At 51.3% G+C, this 19,170-nt stretch overlaps 1 protein-coding gene across 19 annotated transcripts in view; it reads left to right on the plus strand.

Moving 5' to 3' along the window:
* Nucleotides 1-19,170, plus strand: part of Klc1 (kinesin light chain 1) — a 47,983-nt gene that overhangs the window by 19,206 nt on the left and 9,607 nt on the right. For 2 of the 19 annotated variants that reach the window (XM_021179631.3, XM_085830699.1), the window contains exons 6-14: nucleotides 397-484; nucleotides 964-1,065; nucleotides 4,136-4,309; nucleotides 4,404-4,503; nucleotides 7,757-7,806; nucleotides 7,908-7,975; nucleotides 9,958-10,066; nucleotides 11,522-11,683; nucleotides 17,962-18,092. In XM_021179631.3, the coding sequence (XP_021035290.1) occupies nucleotides 397-484; nucleotides 964-1,065; nucleotides 4,136-4,309; nucleotides 4,404-4,503; nucleotides 7,757-7,806; nucleotides 7,908-7,975; nucleotides 9,958-10,066; nucleotides 11,522-11,683; nucleotides 17,962-18,092 (984 nt within the window). Of the gene's footprint in view, nucleotides 1-396; nucleotides 485-963; nucleotides 1,066-4,135; nucleotides 4,310-4,403; nucleotides 4,504-7,756; nucleotides 7,807-7,907; nucleotides 7,976-9,957; nucleotides 10,067-11,521; nucleotides 11,684-16,063; nucleotides 16,115-16,749; nucleotides 17,311-17,961; nucleotides 18,094-19,170 lie in introns of those variants that run through there. The other 17 variants (XM_029484485.2, XM_029484488.2, XM_021179640.3 and 14 more) reach the window with 17 other exon arrangements.

A 19,170-nucleotide genomic window follows, 5' to 3' on the forward strand; every position in this document is an offset into this window, starting at 1 on the left:
AGTGCTCTAAAATTTTCACTTTTAATCTAAATATCCTGGTGGGCTTCAGTCTCACTGTGCTGGGCCTGATCCTTGGTCCCCTGACTAAACAGGTCTAGGGCAGGTCTGAGTCTCTACAGTCTTCTGGCTTCAGCTGACTCCTGCTGGCAGAGAATCTCTCTGACCTACCTATAGACTCTGTCTGTCCACTTCTCTGGACTGCCTCGATAGGCCAGCACTGCAGTCAAAATTGCATTTGAAAACGGTTCAGGCTGACTTTTGTGGTGAAGTAAATTCTTTGTATGCCTGGACCCCAGGCGTTCAGTCCTCGGTATCAGTAATGGCTTACTAACTAACTAGACTGGTGGGGTTCGTGACTGACCTCCAGCTGAACGAGGACTGTATGTTTCGGTTTAGGGATCAGAACAAGTATAAAGATGCAGCTAACCTCCTGAATGACGCCCTGGCTATCCGAGAGAAAACCCTGGGCAGAGATCATCCCGCGGTGTGTATACCCCCTCCTTCCAGGCCTTTACAGCTTATTTTCCCAATGCATTTTTGTCCAGCTCATTCCAACGGGGAGGGTCTGAGAGCCACCTTGTCCCAGATGGTACCGGTAGGGCCTGCTCAGGTAGTGACACTCACACCTTTGGGTCCCCTCTGATTTGTCAAGTCACCTCCTCAGATCATTGGCTCACTTCACTTTGATCCAAAATCAAGGCGCATGGCCTCTAGATTTGTTCTTAAGAATCTGTGCTGTCTTTTTATGTGTCTGCTCAGATGTGTACAGAGATCTGATTTGGTTGCCTTTGTGGCTTTGAGAAATTGAAGAATCAAGATCATGTTGATTGTTTAGTTTCAGTGATGATGCATTTTGTAGTGAGTCCCTCTGATCTGCTGAGTGTCACCATGCATGTGGGAGGATCTGGGACTCCTGTCATGGCCACTCTTACACTGGCTCCTTGTGGCCTTCTGTCTTGGCAGGTGGCAGCGACTCTCAACAACCTAGCAGTACTGTACGGTAAGCGAGGGAAGTACAAGGAGGCGGAGCCGCTGTGTAAACGAGCCCTGGAGATCAGGGAGAAGGTGAGAGGCAGCTGCACTTCTTCACTGAATTTAATTTCTCTCTGTCTGTCTGTCTGTCTATCTGTCTCTGTCTCTCCCTCTCTCTCGGGGAATGACATCATTTTAAGGTTTGAGAACCGAGCACAGTGCTATGTTGTTATTTATTATCTGTTTACTAAGAGTAACTTCCAGAAAGGCAGAAAGGGGCTTCCTGTGTTCAGCCTTACTCCTCCTGCTGTTGGCCAGAAAAGTTCTGAGTAGCAGGGGAAGTGCAGCAGTCTCTGCATTCACTGATGGTGCGTTCTTGTCATTAAAGATACTTCAGTTTAAGATTAAGTTCTCTCAGGTGCAGTGGCACACGCCTTTGGTCCCAGCACTTGGGAGGAAAAGGCAGGTGGATCTCTGTGTGTTTAATGCCAGCCTGGTCTACAGAGTGAGTTTCAGGACAATCACGACTTCACATGGGGACCCTATCTCAAAACAAGAATAAGTTTACTGGAGCTAGAAAGATGTCTCAGCAGTTAAGAGCACTGGCTGCTGTTACAGAAGATGTAAGTTCAATTCCCAGCAGCCACGTGGGGGCTCACAACTGTAACTCCAGTTCTAGGAGATCCAAAGTTTTCTTCTGGCTTCAGTGAGCGTCAGGTGTGCATGTGATGCACAGAAACACATAAACCTTAAATAACAATCCCAGTTCCACTGCATGTCTTCCGGTGGCACAGGCAGAGCACTCAGGGCTATAGACCGAGGCCCAGGCTGGCACCGGCACACCAACACCTTTCCTTACACAGTGCGTTAGCACCTGTAGTGTGCAAAGTAGGAGGGGCAGCAAACAGCACAGCAAGTCCACGGCACAGGGGACATTTATATTTGTCACAGGTTCCCAGGTTCCCAGGGGACTAGACAGGATGAATGGTCACAGTTCGATTTGTGTTTTCATTTGGTTTAAGATTTATTTATTTTCATTTTGTGTATATGAATGTTTTGCCTACAAGCATGTATGTGTACTGGATGTGTGCTTGGTGCCAGCAGAGGCCAGAAGAGGGCACCAGAGCCCTTGGAGCTGCTGTAGTGAGTGCTGGGAACTGAACTCAGGTCCTCTGCAAGAGCAGTTAATGCTCCTAACCACTGAGCTATCTCCCCAGCCCCAGATTGTTAAAGTTCTTAAAGTTGTTTATCAGTCGTAACTGGCTAGTGATCATGAATTTTGAGCCATATTGCAAGGATTACCAAATGTATAGATTATTTTTCAAACATTTTTACTAGCATTATCCACTTTATGTCTGAGTGTTTTGCCTGCACGTATGTCTGTGCAGCACATGGATCATGGAACCCTCAGAGGTTAGACGATGGCATTGGGTGTGAACCCGCTGAAGCTACAGATGGTTGTAAGCTACCACGCGGATGCTGGACATGAAACCCAGGGCTTCTGCAAGTGTTTTAACTGCCGGGGCAGCGCTCCAGCCCCTGTAGATAGGGCTTCATTGTGTATGGCTTGCTTACTTAGGAAAGGGGAGTGTCGAGTTGTGTGTGGAGTTGTGTGTGCTAGGTTCAAGAGCAGGGTACATGTAAAGAGGGACCAGGGTGAGAAGGTCTCTAAGGTGACCTGCCGGGTGGGCTGAGGGGGAGGGTCTCTGTTGAGTCCAGAAGCCTGGTACCAGTCCGGAGGAAAGTCTGTTGTAGAAAACAACCCCCTGCCCCAAGTTTACAGAAGTGCTTCCTGTAGAACTTCCTGCTTGGCGGAGCACTGTCTCTTGACTGGCTGGGGCCAGGATGGAGCATCGGTAGGACCGAGCCACAGAAGAGGAGGGAACAGGGCTTCTACAGTCCCTAGCCAGCTTTCCAGGGAGGGTTTGTGGTTGAACTGAACCTTGGCTAACTGGCTTTACAGTTTCAGAGTCAGGGAGAGGGTGTGGAGAAGGCGTTGGGCTGTGCGCAGGAGTGAGCGCAGCACTGAGAGACAGTGTTGTTTTTAGTTTTTCCTGAGACAGGCTTTCTCTGTGTAGTCTTGGAACTCTCTCTGTTGACCAGGCTGGCCTTGAACTCACTGAGATCCGCTTGTCTCTGCGTCCTTGCGTGCTGTGACTGAGGTGTGTGCCAGCAGACCCAGTGCTTGAGCAGGCTTTGGAGGGAATTATTTTGTGAGTTTGTTCTTCCATGTGTGTCAGGCGCCTTTGCTAGGGACGATGCTGAGGGAAGACACCAAGCTTTTGCAGACTTGAGTCTATATTCTAGGGCAAGGACTAGGCAAGGAAAGGATTGGCAAGATGATTTTTGGTGCTGAGACTTGTCAGAGAAGAATAGCAGGTGTGCTTACGAGACGGCGGGAATGGGGAACATGGGTGTTGATGGAGGGATGAGCCCACTGAGGCCCTGGGTGTGTGTGCAGGAGTAGGACTGCTCGGAGGGCAGCCAGCCCCTGGGGTCCAGCATTTGAACTCGGTAACCAAGGCCTTCGTGAGCCCAGCTTCCTTAGCTTCCTGGTGCGCTCTGTAGTAGCACCTGCCATGAGTTAGACAAAACACTAAGGGCTGTGGAAGCACCTGAGCTGGAGTCAAGAGTTCAAAACTAGCCTGGGCTAAATAGCAACTTTCAGGCTAGCCTGCACTGCAGAGTAAGATCACATATCTAATGAAACTAATAAACGGATACCCCACCCCATCCCCCAAAAATAAAAGGAAGAAGGAAGAGCCGGGCATCGTAGCTCAAGCCTGCGATCCCAGCACCTGGTGGGTAGAGGCAGGAGATTCTGAAGTTGAGGTGAGGGAGCTGAGGAAGTGAGCATCGCACCCTCCCCTCCCCTCCCCTCCCCTCCCCCTCCCCCCTCCCCTCCCCTCCCCTCCCCCTCCCCTTCCCCTTCCCTCCCCTCCCCTTCCCCTTCCCCTCCCCTTCCCTTCCCTCCCCTTCCTGCAAGGTGAGGTCAGTGACTCCAGCCGCTCTGCTGTGGTCTGCCATAGCAGTTCTGTGCGGGCGCCCTGTCTGCACGTGGAGCACAGCAGGTCCACATTTACATCCGTGCTTTAGCAGAGCCCGTGGCAGAGGGTGCAGAGTGACTGATGGTGGTGTCTCTCATGCGCTGTTTCTAACCCAGGTTCTGGGAAAGGATCATCCCGATGTTGCCAAGCAGTTAAATAACCTGGCCCTGCTGTGCCAGAACCAGGGCAAGTACGAGGAGGTGGAGTATTATTACCAGAGGGCCCTGGGCATCTACCAGACGAAGCTGGGGCCCGACGATCCCAACGTGGCCAAGACCAAGAACAACCTGGTATGCTGCGGGGGAGCCATGGCTCTTCTGTAGATGAAAGCCCCCGTGTGTCTGCGTGGAGGCACTAAGCACTAAGTACTGTGTTTCCTCCAAGGCCTCCTGTTATCTGAAACAAGGGAAGTTCAAGCAAGCGGAAACTCTGTACAAGGAGATTCTCACCCGCGCACACGAGCGGGAGTTTGGATCTGTGGACGGTAAGAGGCAACTAACAAATGCACTAACTGTGTGTACTGACAAGGGTGGCTTTCCCCAAGTCCTCACAGAACTCTTCTCTTCTTTTTTTAAAGGTTTTATTATTTTATGTTGTCATATTTACGTTTCTATTTCTGTGAAGAGGCACCATGACCAAGGGAATTTATGAAAGGAAGCGTTTACTTGGGAGCTTACTTCTAGTTTCAGAGGATGAGTCCTTGACCATCAAATCATGTCGTCCAGAGCACGGGGGCAGCAGGCATGGCGCTGGGGCAGCGGCTGAGAGCTTACAGGCAGGAGGAAGAGTGAGACTAGGAAGAGAGTGGACTTTTGAGACGTTAAGACACATCTCCAGGGACATTCCTTCTCCAGCAAGGGCACAGGCCTGCTAATCCTTCCAGAGTCTTAGCAACTGGGGACCTAGCATTCCAGCGAGTGAGCCTGAAGAGGGTATTCCCTGAACTGCAGTTAGAGATGTTTGTGTGCCACCATATGGTAAAGTGTATCAACGCTGTGTCCCCTGGAAGGTCACCCAGAGTCACACCCTTGGAGCTGTTTTTCTAACCTTTCCACACATTTTCCAGAGAGAAGTTAGTTTGAATTTTAGTTTTTAAAAAATATTTGTTCATTTATTTCGTGTTATTTATGTGTGCAATGGAGGTTAGAAGCCATCCCAGATAGTTTGCACTTAAGCCAGGGCAATTCTCCTTTTTCCATGTCCCATCTTGCCCCAGGAGTGCTGGCTCACAGGTGTGTGCCGTCACACCCACCTTTGCCATGTGGCTCTGCTCTTGCTGGTTGAGCTAGCTCGCTGGCCTTGAACTGTCTCCTAAGTAGCAGTAGAAGGGAAGCCGTGTTGCAGGTGGGTAGTGGACATTGGTGAGGCCCTGACTCCCTCCCTCAGCCTCTCACGGTGTCTTTCTCTACAGCCCCTGCTCATGTCACACACGACCTAAGCCACATATCTGGAACTAACTTACTTACTTTCTTTCTGTCTGTCTGTCTGTCTGTCTCTCCCTCCCTCCCTCCTTCCCTTCCTTCCTTTCTTTCTTTAAAGATTTATTTATTTTTATATATTTGATTACACTGTCACTGCTTCAGACACACCAGAAGAGGGCATTGGATCCCATTACAGATGGTTGTGAGCCACCATGTGGTTGCTGGGGATTGAACTCAGGACCTCTTAACTGCTGGACTATCTCTACAGCCCTAGAACCTTTTCTTTGAGCCATTCATCCTGTCTAGTTTGCAGTCCCCTGGAAACCTGTGACAAATATAAATGTCCCTTGTGCCCTGGACTTGATGTGCTGTTTGCTGCTCCTCCTGCTTTGCACACTACAGGGGCTAACGCACTGTGTAAGGAAAGGTGTTGGTGTGTCGGTGCCAGCCTGGGCCTCAGTCTGTAGTTCTGAGTGCTCTGCCGAACCTCTGCCTGTGCCACCGGAAGACATGCAGTGGAACTGGGATTTTATAGGGTTGTAAATTTCTGCCTCAGGGCCTGGAGAGATGGCTCAGCAGTTAAGGGTGCTGGCTGTATTTTTATTGGCCCTGCGTTCAGTTCTTAGCACTCACATGACAGCTTACAACTGCATAGATGGGATCTGATGTCTTCTGGTGTGCAGATGTGCATGCAGACAAGGCAACCATATACACAAATAAATCTTAAGTTGCTGAGTCAAAAACAAGGTTCGTGTTAAACGTTTCCTTTACAAAGTGTGGTGTGAAACACTCAGACGACAATTATGAATTTGTGAAAAGGTCACAGGATGGGTCCAGACGGGGTTTCTCTCAATTATTACATGCACACGTGTGGTTTTCTTTCACTTAAGGATTTATTATTTATTTGCTTAAAGCTTATTTTTATGTGTCTGGGTGTTTTACAGAGGCTAGCCTCTGTTCAGCGAGCAGGCATCACTCCCTGGCATCCTCAGTGGTAGACTCAGAGAGCTGTCTCCTTCCGGTGCCCTTGTCAGGCTTCCTCCAGGGTCAGCTTGACCTCAGACTTGGGCTGCGGGGATGATAGAGGCCAGGTGGTGTGGCCACCAGCCTGGGATTCCGGCCTCAGATGGGGAAACAGCCCAGTGAGCAGGCTGTTTAGGGAGACAACTTGGGTGTGGCTGAGAGACCCTGCTGCACTGAGTAAGTCAGAGCGAGTGAGACACTCCAGGGGTCAGCCTGGATTCTCCACATGCATGTTCACCCGTGTACATGCTCACTTCCACATATGTGTGACCACATGCATGCAAAACATATATACACACATGCACCTCACACATGAACACACACTTGAAAGAACAGAAAACATCCCTGAGAAGACAAAAAAAAAAAAAAGAAAGATAAAACCTTGCAGTCACTGACAGCCTTAGAGGCTGTCTGCTTAGTGGTTACTGTGTAGCCTTGGTTTTCCTGAAGCTCCTATGTAGACCAGGCTAGCCTAGAACAATCCGCCTGCCTCTGCTTCCCAAGTGCTGGGATTAAGGTTATGTGCTGTCTCAGTCAGGGTTTCTGTTCCTGCACAACATCCTGACCAAGAAGCAAGTTGGGGAGGAAAGGGTTTATTCGGCTTACACTTCCATGCTGCTGTTCATCACCAAAGGAGGTCAGGACTGGAACTCAAGCAGGTTAGGAAGCAGGAGCTGATGCAGAGGCCATGGAGGGATGTTCTTTACTGGCTTGCCTCCCCTGGCTTGCTCAGCCTGCTCTCTTATAGAACCCAAGACTACCAGCCCAGAGATGGTCCCACCTACAAGGGGCCGTTCCCCCTTGATCACTAATTGAGAAAATGCCTTACAGCTGGATCTCATGGAGGCATTTCCTCAACTGAAGCTCCTTTCTCTGTGATAACTCCAGCCTGTGTCAAGTCGACACAAAACTAGCCAGTACATGTACCATCTCACCTGGCACCAGATTTCTTTTCCCTCCTCCTCCGCTGCCTCCTCCTCCTCTTCCTCCTCTTCTTCTTTTTTGACGTAGGGTTTCTCTGTAGTCCTGCCTATTTCTGGAACTCAGAGATATGCCTGTCTAAGTGCCGCCATCATTGACTGGGTCTTTTGTTTGTTTGTTTGTTTGTTTGTTTTCGAGACAGGGTTTCTCTGTATAGCCCTGGCTGTCCTGGAACTCACTTTGTAGACAAGGCTGGCCTCAAACTTAGAAATCTGCCTGCCTCTGCCTCCCAAGTGCTGGGATTAAAGGCATGCGCCACCACGGCCCGGCTGAGTCTTTTACTCTACAGTTTACATTGTTTTTCTTCCCTAGACGAGAACAAGCCCATCTGGATGCACGCTGAAGAGAGAGAGGAGTGCAAAGTAAGGCTGTGCTGTGCTGCCTGGAGGAGGGGGGTGGGGCGGGGCGGGCTGGGTGGGGCGGGACGCAGCAGCTCACTCACCTGACTTCTCTCTGACATTAGGGCAAGCAGAAGGACGGGTCGTCTTTTGGAGAGTATGGTGGCTGGTATAAAGCCTGCAAAGTGGACAGGTGAGTCTGCCCAGACCAAACCCTAAACAGCAGGGAATGGCCGTGCTGGACCAGTGTGAGAGCCTACTCGCATACCCCCCCCTTCCCCATCGTCTTGTTAACCCCTGACCCCTGAGCTGACTGGCTGGGGAGCATTTGTCCTGGGAGCTGACGTAAACTCAGACTTGTCCTCCGACCGTCACACAAGTCGTTGCTCATGCATACGTATATGTATGTATTATACTAGTAATAATAATAATTAGTAAAATAAAGAAAAAAGAAAGCATCCAGGCATGGTGATACATACCTGTAATCCCAGTACTTGAGAGGCAGATGCAGAAAGACCTGTTAGATGAGTTTGAGGTTAATATAAGGAGTCCTAGGACTACATAGTGAGACCCTGTCTCCAGAACAACAACATCATCATCATCAACAAAAGGCAAAAAACCCTGCCTACAAACCTGCCTGTTTTCCTAGTGAGATCATGTCTATTTACCTACCGTCCCATCACTGCAGCAGGGTGAATGTTGTCTATCAATGCTTTTTATTGACAAACACCTACTTGGAGGAGAAGGGATATCTAGCCAGGATCACCTTAGGCATGTGCAGTAGGCTCAGCATAGGTGTGGGTAGAAGCCCGTCCTTAACAAATATTCGTATGCACAGGGTGACGTGGACACACCCTTGCCATGGGTGCCATGCCCGTGGCTGGCCTAGAGCCTACTGCCTGCCCCAGCTTTGCCGGCTGGCCTTTAAGGCTCAGCTTCCTCCTCACCCACATCAGCAGAACTTGTTAGACTTCAGTTTGTCAGAGTGTCTTCTTTTGGGTCCCCATTGTACTCACTGCAGAATTCACCTTTCTGCCTGAGGGACATGCAGGTACCTTCTTTATTTCTGTAGCTGAGATGCCTACCATTAGTGAGAGGAAGCCATCTCTCAGAATACAGACTGGCACCAAAGTGAGGCCAGGATTTATTTATTTATTTTTGAGACAGGGTTTCTCTGTGTAGCCCTGGCTGTGCTGGAACTCACTCTGTAGACCAGGCTGGACTCAAACTCAGAAATCCACCTGCTTCTGCCTCCCAAGAGCTGGGATTAAAGGTGTGTGCCACCACTGCCCTGCCAGCTTTTTATTTTGTGATTGGCCTTGCTAGGTAACCCATCCTGGCCTTAAACTCTTAGTCTTCCTGCCCCTGCCTCCTGAGTGCTAGGATCACGCAGGTATATCCCATATCAGGCAGTTTCTGACTTTGCAAAAACTGTCCTTGTGTACAAGTGCACTTGGCGGTGTGTGTCTGTGGAGGCCAGAGCAGCACGAACTTTTACTCTCTTTTACTCTCTTTTATTTCTCTCCAAGTACATTTTTTGAGCCAGGGTCTCTCCCTGAACCTGGAGCATGCTGGATTGGCTGGATTGGCTGGATTGGCTGGCCAGGGAGGGCCTGGTATCCGTGTGTCCCCAGTCCTCTGGTGTGGTTTCTGCACACACCTCCTTGCTTGGCTCTTAGATTCCCAGTGGGATCCAAACTAAGGCCCTCCTGCTTGTGCAGCACTGGATCCACTGAGCCATTTCCCCAGTTCCATAGCTCTCACATTAGCAAGACTGTCCTGCCCGCTGCTTCAGTTACAAAGTGTCTCACATTGTCAGGTCTGGAGGTTCTGCTGAGACGCAAAAGATAAGACCTGCATAGACCCAGCTCTGCCTGCAGACTAGCCACGTGCTTCTGTGGCCAAGCTATAGGAACCTGTGACTGGTCAGGCTCTGGGAGGTTGCCATCTGTGGGAGTCTAACAGTCCTGAGCATCAGGCTGCCTGAGTGGAGAGCATGAGAGTGTCGTAGCTGACAGGAGCGCTAACCTCCGCGCCCTGCACAGTGCCCACTCATCTGAGCCACTGCCGAGCGGCTGCCCTCAGCCCTGGGGGCTTACCACGTTCTCACAAAGCACGCAGGCCGGCCGGCCGGCCCTTGCACTGACCGCTTCTGTGTTGTGTGCCCTCTTGCAGTCCCACTGTCACAACCACTTTGAAAAACCTTGGAGCACTTTACCGACGGCAGGGGAAGTTTGAAGCTGCAGAGACATTGGAAGAAGCCGCCATGAGGTCACGTAAACAGGTGTGTGTGACGCTTCTCTCAGAGTGATCTGTTGGGACTGTGAGGCTTTCTGCGTGGCTGTTATTGAAAGGTTGATTTGGGCTTAGCTCAGTGAGGAGCACTTGTCACACGCCCAGGACTATTTGTCTAAACTGTTCAAAGGAGCCGAGCGTGACGGCCTTTCAGTACTCAGGGGGCTGAGGCAGAGAGAGTGAACATTTATAGGAGACTTAGTGTCAGGAACTAAAAAGAAATGAGAAATGATGAATGAAAAAGGAAGAAAAATAAGAATGGAAGAGCTCTCATCACGTGCTCATGAGCTCCTTGGTGTGAGGTGCTCTCAATTGTCACGTGCTCACAGTTGGTGTGAGGTGCTCCCAGCTGGGCTAGCTCTATTGGGACTTGTGGGCTGGGGCTCAAGCAGAGCTCTCACTGCTGCCCCTTTGGTCCTGGGGGCTGAGTCAGGCAATCTGTGGCTGTCATTAGCTGTGATGCTGCCTCCCTTGGAGCAGGGCCTACAGTTTAGGCCTACTCTAGATTGCAGGTAGATTGTAGCAAGAGGAGCTACAGGGGCCTCAGAGCTCCAGAGAAGGGGTGTGAGTGTGTCATGAGGACGTTCTCCACCAGACAGCCGCAGAAGCTCTGGACAGGACAGCGTCTGTGCCCCATGAGCATCACGTTACATACAGCAGGGCAGGGTATGGGCATGTGCCAGGGTTAACATTGTTGTTATAGGAGACAGATTATCTTGTTTCCTAGGCTGGCCTCAATCTGTAGCTGGGATTAACCTCAAGCTTCTGCTCTTCCTGCCTTCACTTCCCAAGGGCTGAGGTAGCAGGCAAGCGCCGTCAGGTCTGCTGTGTGTGGTGTTGGTGATAGGACCCAGTGTAGATGCTGGGTGAGCACTTAGCTACGTTTCCAGCCCGGTCCTTCAAGTGTGTCCCTCATTACCTGGGGCTCAGTATTAGCTTACAACACTTGTTCTGATTTGAATCTAGGGCCTTGTGTAGCCAGCCTGGCCTTGAACTCTTTGTCCTCCTATTGCTGCTTTGTAGTGCTGAGATTACAGGCATGCTTACATAGAGTACAATGTTCTGTGTACAGTCAGTTCTGTGTGCTTTGGTGATATGGACTCATATAGCACAGACCCCCACCCCCATTCTCGTGACCCTAGGGAGCCTGAATCCCGCCCCCAAACGCGCTCATCTGTGTTTGTCCCATTACATAAGAATTGGTGTCTGTGGGGCAGTGAGAAGTGAGGGCTAAGGGGGAGACACCTGCATGAGGGCGGAAGGAGGAGGCCAACTGACCACATGCCCTCTGACCTCTTCCACGTGGCTGTGCAGCAGGCACGCCCAAGTTCTAGCAGCAACAGCAAAGAGAATTTGACCTGTCCCTAGTGAAGCTCAGATACTGAGAAGCCTTCTGAGATGTCAGTGCTAACGGGCCACCCGTTCTCCCCTGCCTGGCTCACAGGGTCTTGACAATGTTCACAAACAGAGAGTGGCTGAAGTGCTAAATGACCCTGAGAGCATGGAGAAGCGGAGGAGCCGGGAGAGTCTCAATATGGACGTGGTCAAGTACGAGAGTGGCCCTGACGGAGGGGAGGAAGTGAGTATGAGCGTAGAGTGGAATGGGGTAAGTACAGCGCGCTGGCTGCACCGGGCGGGACCTGCCGGCCTCCCCAGCGGCACTCGCTAGCTGTCGTGTCTCACGCTAGACTCGCCACTTTTCGCAAATTAAGCGTCAGGGAAGCTCTCTGTAAGTCCTAACTTCTGCTAACTCGGAAGCTGTGTTGCTTGCAGTAGTTTTCTTTAGGAATCCCTGAAAGCTGACTGGGCTCTTGTAGAGCATGCATGCTGACTGAGTGTCCTGGCCGTGCAAAAACCCCGTCCACACTCTGGTCTCCTGTAACCCGGGGATGGGCATGGGCATGGGCATGGCTGACTAACTGTCTTTCCTAACTCCCCAGGTCATGCTAACTCAGTGCTCTTGATGCCGCTCAGGAGGCTGCCCTGGGGCTGCTAGAAAGCCTTGCCGGGAGCTGATGCTAAGTGCAGCTCAGACAGCAGCTCAGAGCAGGTGCACTAGGGCTGGTCTCCACACCGCCACCTGACAGGGCTCCCGACTTTCTGACTTAGAACCACCTGCTTGTGTATGACACAGACTGTGTCAGAGGTCTGTGTTGGCCCTGCTCCTCCAGTCCCCCCGGGAGGTCTTCCCCACCGCTTCCTACCCAGGGTTGTGGGCAGTGTGTGGGTGTCAACTCCTGTGGTGGATTGGTGTCTCTGGAGCTTTGTTCAAGGAGAGGATTAAGAGGGTCCAGCAGACCAGGCATATCACACACCCTGGGCTTGTCCAGGTGTGTGTCTAGCTGTCACTATGCGGCTTTGTAAATCATTGCTTAGCACTTTGATCCAGCCTGTCCTGGGGCTTGGGTTGATTGGCTCTAGGATTTACTTAGCTGCAGTAGTTTGGAGGAGCTAGGGTCCTGACTGATCCTCGTGTGAAATGTCAGTGGCCGCAGTGGAGGGTGACATCTCTGTCTGTCTAGCAGCGGTCTCGTGCCAGCACAGCCAGTCAGCATCCACTGTGACTGCTGAGCCTTGTTGGGCAGTGGTCCTAAACTGCAGCAGAGGCCTGGACCTTCCTGCCCATGCCTGTTCTGTCAGCACTCTGGACTGCACTCTTACTTGGCTCCGGTCCTGCATGCTTGTCCAGAGGGCCTGTTCTGCTTGGTGGCTGGCGGATGGTGGCTGGCAGCTTGCAGACTCTCCTGCTCTCGAGTGAAGCTGCAGGGGGCTCTTTCCTGAGACAGTATTTCTAGGTCTGTATGTATGTGAGTCCTGTGCCAGACACAATGTCCACAACTCCGAGTCCCACACCTGCCCTGGGCACTGGAGGAGGAGTGCACTGGAGGGTGCTGTCGTTGTGTGTGTGTTCACGCACACAAGCGTGTGCACACAGCGTGTGTTAGAGATTGACCTCTGCTTCGTGCACGTTAGGCAACTGCTGTATCACTGAACTATGTCCACAGCCTTGTTTGTTTTGAGTCTCCGTGTATAGCCCAAGTTGTCCTTGTACTTACTTGGAGTCCTCCTACCTCAGCCTCCGCACAACACACTTAGCTTACAGTTATACCTTGTTTCTTTTTCCGTGTGTGTGTGTGTGTGTGTGTGTGTGTGTGTGCGCGCGCGCACGTGCATGTGTGTGTTAAGACAGGGATTCTCTGTGTCGCTCTGGCTGTCCTAGGATTAGACACTGAAACTCAGACATCTGCCTGCCTCTCCCTCCTGAGTGGTGTTGTTAAAGGTGTGCAGCGTCACTGACTGGCTCGATTTTAATTTTTATACTATAAAGTATTGAACATAGGGCCTTACCCATGCTAGGCAAGGCCTTTTCCTCTTAGCTGAGTCACTCACTCTCACACTTTCACTCATACACATACTCACACACTCACTCATGCATACTCTCACGTACCCACACTCACTCATTCACTCTCACACTCACACACTCATATTTATACTCACTCACACTCTCACACTCATCCACACTCACCTATACTCTCACTTATTCTCACACTCTCATACATTCACACACTCACACTCGCTCACTCACTATCACACTCACCCATACTCACTCACACATACACACTCACCCACCCTCCCTCCCTCCCTCCCTCCCTCCCTCCCTCCCTCCCTCCCTCACTATGTAGCCCTGGCTGGTCTGAAGCTTGATGTATTGGCCAGGTTGGCCTTGATGTCAGAGGGATGCCTGCCTCTGACTTAGGTTCTAGGGTTAGAGCGCCACCACCAAGCCTGAACTCCCAGCGCTGCTGCCTCTGCCTCCCTCCCGAGTGCTGGATTAAAGGCGGGCCTCACCACCTCCTGGGTTACACTTGTAATTTTTAGAGATTTCAGTGCTCTTTAAAATACTGCAGCTGTCCATCCTTTGTTTTCCTGGGTATTTACAGCTTCAGCCAGAGTGAATTCACAAAACAGATGGTAGTTGATTAAATCACAGAAACAATTTATATGGGAATTCAGGGCTTTTTTTCAGTGTTCAGAAATAGACTTTAAAACAGGATAATGTTTGTCAAAGGCAAGGCTTGCTAGGCAGCAACCGTGGCTATGCAGATGCGTGGCTGTGTGGTCGAGGAGGCCGAGAGCGAGGGCCTGGGAGGACAGCGGATCCTCTTCAGTGTGTCTCATGATGATGGTGATCACGCCTCATGGAAACGGGCTCCCACAGGCTTCCTCGGGTCTGAGATATGATGTGGCTCTAGCAGGCACTGCTATAGCAGCTCACTCTCTAGTAGGGTGCATTTCTGCGAAAGCTGCTTTGTGGACATTCAGTCTTTTCTAGATAAAAGTCAGTTTTCTTAGTTATCCTATATCCATGTGATTCTGTGTCTGTTGTGAAAGTTGTGCCAATCATGGGCACGGTCCCAGCTGAGGTGGAGCCGTGCTGGGCTGTCTGGTGTGAGGTCATCCTGCAGACAGTTCACCTTGCAGCACCATGTGACTTAGTTCTCCATGGACCAGAACCCCCAGGACAGCCTCCACCTTGGCTCCTTTTTCCTGGGGCCCTTGAGAAGCAGTCTCCTGCCTGTCTTCTCTTAAACCATATTGCTCTTGTGCTGAGATTTCTACAAGTCTGAGTGTGTGTGTGTGTGTGTGTGTGTGTGTGTGTGTGTGTGTGTGTACGTACACTGTGCCAGTACTAGGGATTGAAACATCCCTGTGGAAGGGAAGGGCTCTACAACTGACTGTATCCCTGTCTGCTTCACTTTGTTTGAGACAGGATGCTGTGGAGCCCAGGCTGGTCTCAGACTCAGGCAGCTCCTGGGCTAGTTTCTCAGGTGTGTCCATTATGGGTGTGTGCCCCAGTGCCTGGCTTCTACAAGTTGTTGGTTGTTTGTTTTTGTTTTTGGACACAGAGTCTCTCTGTGTAGCCCTGGCTGTCCTGAAACTCACTCTGTAGACCAGGCTGGCCTGAACTCACAGACATCCTCCTGCCTCTGCCTCCTGAGTGCTGGAAGTAAAGGTGTGTGCCACCTTATTTTGGTCTTTGAGACAGGATCTCACTGTGTAGCCCTGGTTGGGGAACTCACAGCGATCTGTTTGCCTGTGAATTCTGAGCTCTGGAATTGAAGGTGTGAACCACGAGGCCCACTTTGACTTTCACGGGTTTCAATGTGTGAAATGTCTCCTTCAGGGCCTCAGGGAGCGAAGGAACTGTTAGTTCAAAGTGCAGTTTTATTTCTACTAAGAGGGCAGCAAGAGTATACTAAAAGAAGTTATAAAAATGCCACACCTACAATTCTATTGTACAGAGACACTAAATAGTAAAATCAGTATATTATGTGATTTATTTCTGTTCAGAAACCCACTTTGAGAGCTTACAAAATGTCTCAGCTGATAAAGGCAGTTGCCATTCAAGTGACCTGGAGTTTAATTCCCAGGACGTCCATGGTGGACAGTTATCCTCTAAACACTGGGATAGCTCGTGCAAGCGCTCGCGCTCTCTCTCTCTCTCTCTCTCCACACACACACACACACACACAAACACACACACACACACGATCCATGTAATTTAAAAAAGAAACACACTTATGGGTTTATTCAATAGGCACGTCTTTTGTGAGCCTCCGGCCCTAGAGCCATGCTGTTGGGTATGTCTGTCTTCTTGAGTTCTAGTCAGCCATTATCCATCTCCCCTGGGGTGCAGGTGCTGAGTGCACAGCCTGCCACCTCTGTTGACTGCGGTGGTGGGCGGCTGCTCCCCTGGGCCCTCAAGCTTCTAGGTGGGGGTGGCTGCCTGGACTGAACTCCACTGAGATCCATTTGAACCCAGGGGAGGGAGGCGAGCGTCTTGCTGTGGGGCACAGACATGAGGGCAGTAGGGCCTGCTGTGTGTGTTTAGAGTCCTCTTCATGACAGACGGCGGGATGGGTGTTTTCTTGTCCTCCTGGCACTCACGAGCCATTGGTAACAAGTTTTATTTTTCGTTTTAAAGATGAGAAAGATGAAGCTCGGGCTGGTTAAATGACTTGCTCAGCGTCCCATGGTGAGTCTGAGCGGGCGGGCCAGGCCTAGTTGTCTGTGCGCGTTCGAGATTTTGGCAGACCCAGGAGGTATTGCTGCCTGTGGAAACGGATTTTATTTGGATCATTAGCTACATGTTTCAAATGTGCTGTTGACTTTTAAAGTCGCTGAGTCTCAAAGTTTCTGAGATGTCTAGGATGTTAGTGTTGTAATTGAAGAGTCTGGAAGTCCTCAGCCTGCAGGGATATGGAACAGTTTAGAGAGACTTGCTTCCATGCTGTCGTCCACATCAGCCTGCCCTTTGTACGGGTGTTGCTCACCACCACGTCCAATACCTCTCACGCACAACTTGTGAACCTTTCCATAGTGAGTATCCAGGAGATTTCTGACACAGTGCTACTCTGTGCTTGACTTTCACTCTTGACAGTTCCCTGAAAGCTGACCTCAGCTCCCCTCCCGTGCTGGGCCCAGCACTGCTGTGCCAGCCTAGTGTGGCGGGAGTGCCTGGGCTGCTGGGCAGAGTGCCTGCCGCTGAGATGTATGACCTAGAAATACTGTAGAGCAGGCTTGCGGGGGCAGGCAGGCGGGCGGGAGGGTGGGTGGGGCTGTCACTCCTGCTGCTGTGGCCTCATCTGCTTCTCTCTTTCTGTCTGACAGGCCTAGCCGCCCGCCCGGTGCCTCCCCCTGCTCCTGCATGGCAGGATGGGCAGCGCCTCCTGCGGCCCCTCCAGTGCTGTCCTTCCGCTGTCTAGCAGCCCTAGGGGCTTGTCAGCCGCACCTCTGGGACGGGCCCTTCCTTGCGGTGCTGCCGTCCTTTTGGGGTCTTGATTTCTGGATACATGTAGCTTTGCCAGATATGTACTTAGAGATATCAACCGTGTTAATAAGCCCATTAATGTGTAACAACAAGTTTAACAGTTAAGAGAGAGTAGCTGTTCACCTTGAAGACAGGCCTTAGTGTCACGCAGGTTTATTACAGTGGCATGATGGTGACCTGTGCAGTCACTGAGCTGTAGGAGTGAGGCATGCGCTGCACGCCCCTGTCGTCCTTAGAGACCTGGCCGGTGCCCTGCGCGGGGCCTCCCCAGGACACACTGACGTAGATTTGCTGTGTAGTCTTGGTGTGGAAATTTGAATTCTGCTTTTCTCTACTAATCTGAAGTGCTCCGTGATGTGTGTATGTGTCTTTCTAACTTCTAATAAACTCACTCCAACTGACCTGTGTCTTGTGTCTGTCTGCTCTGTACATTTCTTGCTCTTCTGGGCACAGCGCTGCGTGGGCTCTAGCAGCAGTCGGTTTCTGGGATCCCCTGAGGGCCGTTCTGAAACTCCGTGCTGCTGTGCACAGGTCCCCTCTGCACTTGAGTTCTCGGCCAGTCTTGGCCAGGTGTTTCCGTAGTGTCTGAGTTGGTTATGGGGACAGCTGGCTGCTTTTCTTTAGGTATCTAAGACTTCTGGCGTTTGTATAAAAATGAGCATTTTATTAAAAACTTGCAGCTGTGGAGGTGAAACTGTCGGGAGTATACTGTCTGCATGAGGCCTGGTGTCCTGCCGGGGCACACATGCTCATGTGACATGGAGTCACACTTGGCTTGAGGATACCTTAGTTCTCGTGACCCTGTGCTGTCCTTTGTCCTGGGACAGCCTTGGGCTCACTCTCCCTTGGGAATTTGGCTGCCTCTGCTTGGACCCTTCATTTCCAGGATTCCTGACCGGGTGTTGTCTGTAACATGTCCGTGCTCACTGCAGGCTGCTGGCTCTGGCAGGACTCACTTGCCAGCCAGTGCCTGGCAGCATTTGGGGTTGTTGGGCTGAGCGTGGGGCAGGAGGGGACACCCACAGCGTTACACTTGTTCACGTGTTTTTCAGGATGGCACTGGATCTTTAAAGCGCAGTGGCTCCTTTAGCAAACTCCGGGCTTCCATTAGACGCAGCAGTGAGAAGCTGGTTAGGAAGCTGAAGGGAGGAAGCTCACGGGACAGTGAGCCGAGGAACCCTGGGTAACTATCTCCTGAGCGCGCCCCTTCCCGTAGGCGTTGGTAACCAACGCCCATCAGAGGCAGCCTTCCTGGAACTCAGGGTTGGTCCCAGGAGCGGTCGGTCGGGTGCTCCGCCTGCTGCTTTCCAGGGCAGGTTGAGGAGCTGTTGGGAAGCTGGCTGGTCGAGGCTCAAAGGGAACGGTGGAGCGCCTTGATTCTGTTCAGAGAAAGCCTTGATGACGGGTGGGGATTTAGTCTCCCGACCCTGAGCCAGCATGGTGGGTCGCACCTGTGATCTCAGTGTCTGAGAGGCCAGCACAGGGTACAGTGAGACTCTGCCTCAGAGTTAAAATGGGGCCAGGAAATGATCGGGTGTTAAAGGCACTTACAACCTTCAGGGTCCATACGGCAGGAGAGACCTGGCTCTCTGACACACAGACCAGGAAAATGGCTTCCCGTGTAAAGTGCTTGCTGCTCAAGCCTGAGGATCAGGGGCTGCATCCCCAGCATTCATGCAGAGGGGCGTGGTGTGTGTGTATGGGGGTGTGTGTGTGTGTCTAGCCCCAGCATTAGGGCAGGTGGAGGAAATCAGATTTTGGCCAGCCAGTCACCCAAGTGGTCTGCTTCAGGTTCAGTGACTGTGTCTTAAGTGATAGAGGACACTGAAGATGACCTGGGGACTCTGCACACACATGCTCATGTGCACACATACGCTCATGCACACATACACTCATGCACACCCACACACATACATGCTCTTGTGCACACATGCTCATGTGCACACAACACCCACAGAGCTGCTGAGTCGGCACCCCCAGTGTGCGCAGCATCATTTCTCTCTAAGTTAGCACTGGCGTGACTCCTTCAAAACTCACCGTCCAGAAGGAAAGCTGTGATCACACTGACAGCCAGGGATTGTGGGGCAAGAGTGGTTTCTGATGAGTTTTGAGTTTTGTGACTTTATTATGAGGCGCACCTGTAGATTTTTGAAGCTCTGGGCTTTGCTGGTTTAAGGAGAGGCATGAAAGTCACAGGGCTTTGAGTGGAGGTGTCCGTGTTGTCGAAGGGATTTTCTACAAGGGTCACAGGGAAGAAGGCT

Source organism: Mus caroli, unplaced genomic scaffold (genome assembly GCF_978045245.1).
Source record: "Mus caroli unplaced genomic scaffold, Mus_caroli_1 scaffold_14, whole genome shotgun sequence".
Taxonomy (NCBI): domain Eukaryota; kingdom Metazoa; phylum Chordata; class Mammalia; order Rodentia; family Muridae; genus Mus; species Mus caroli.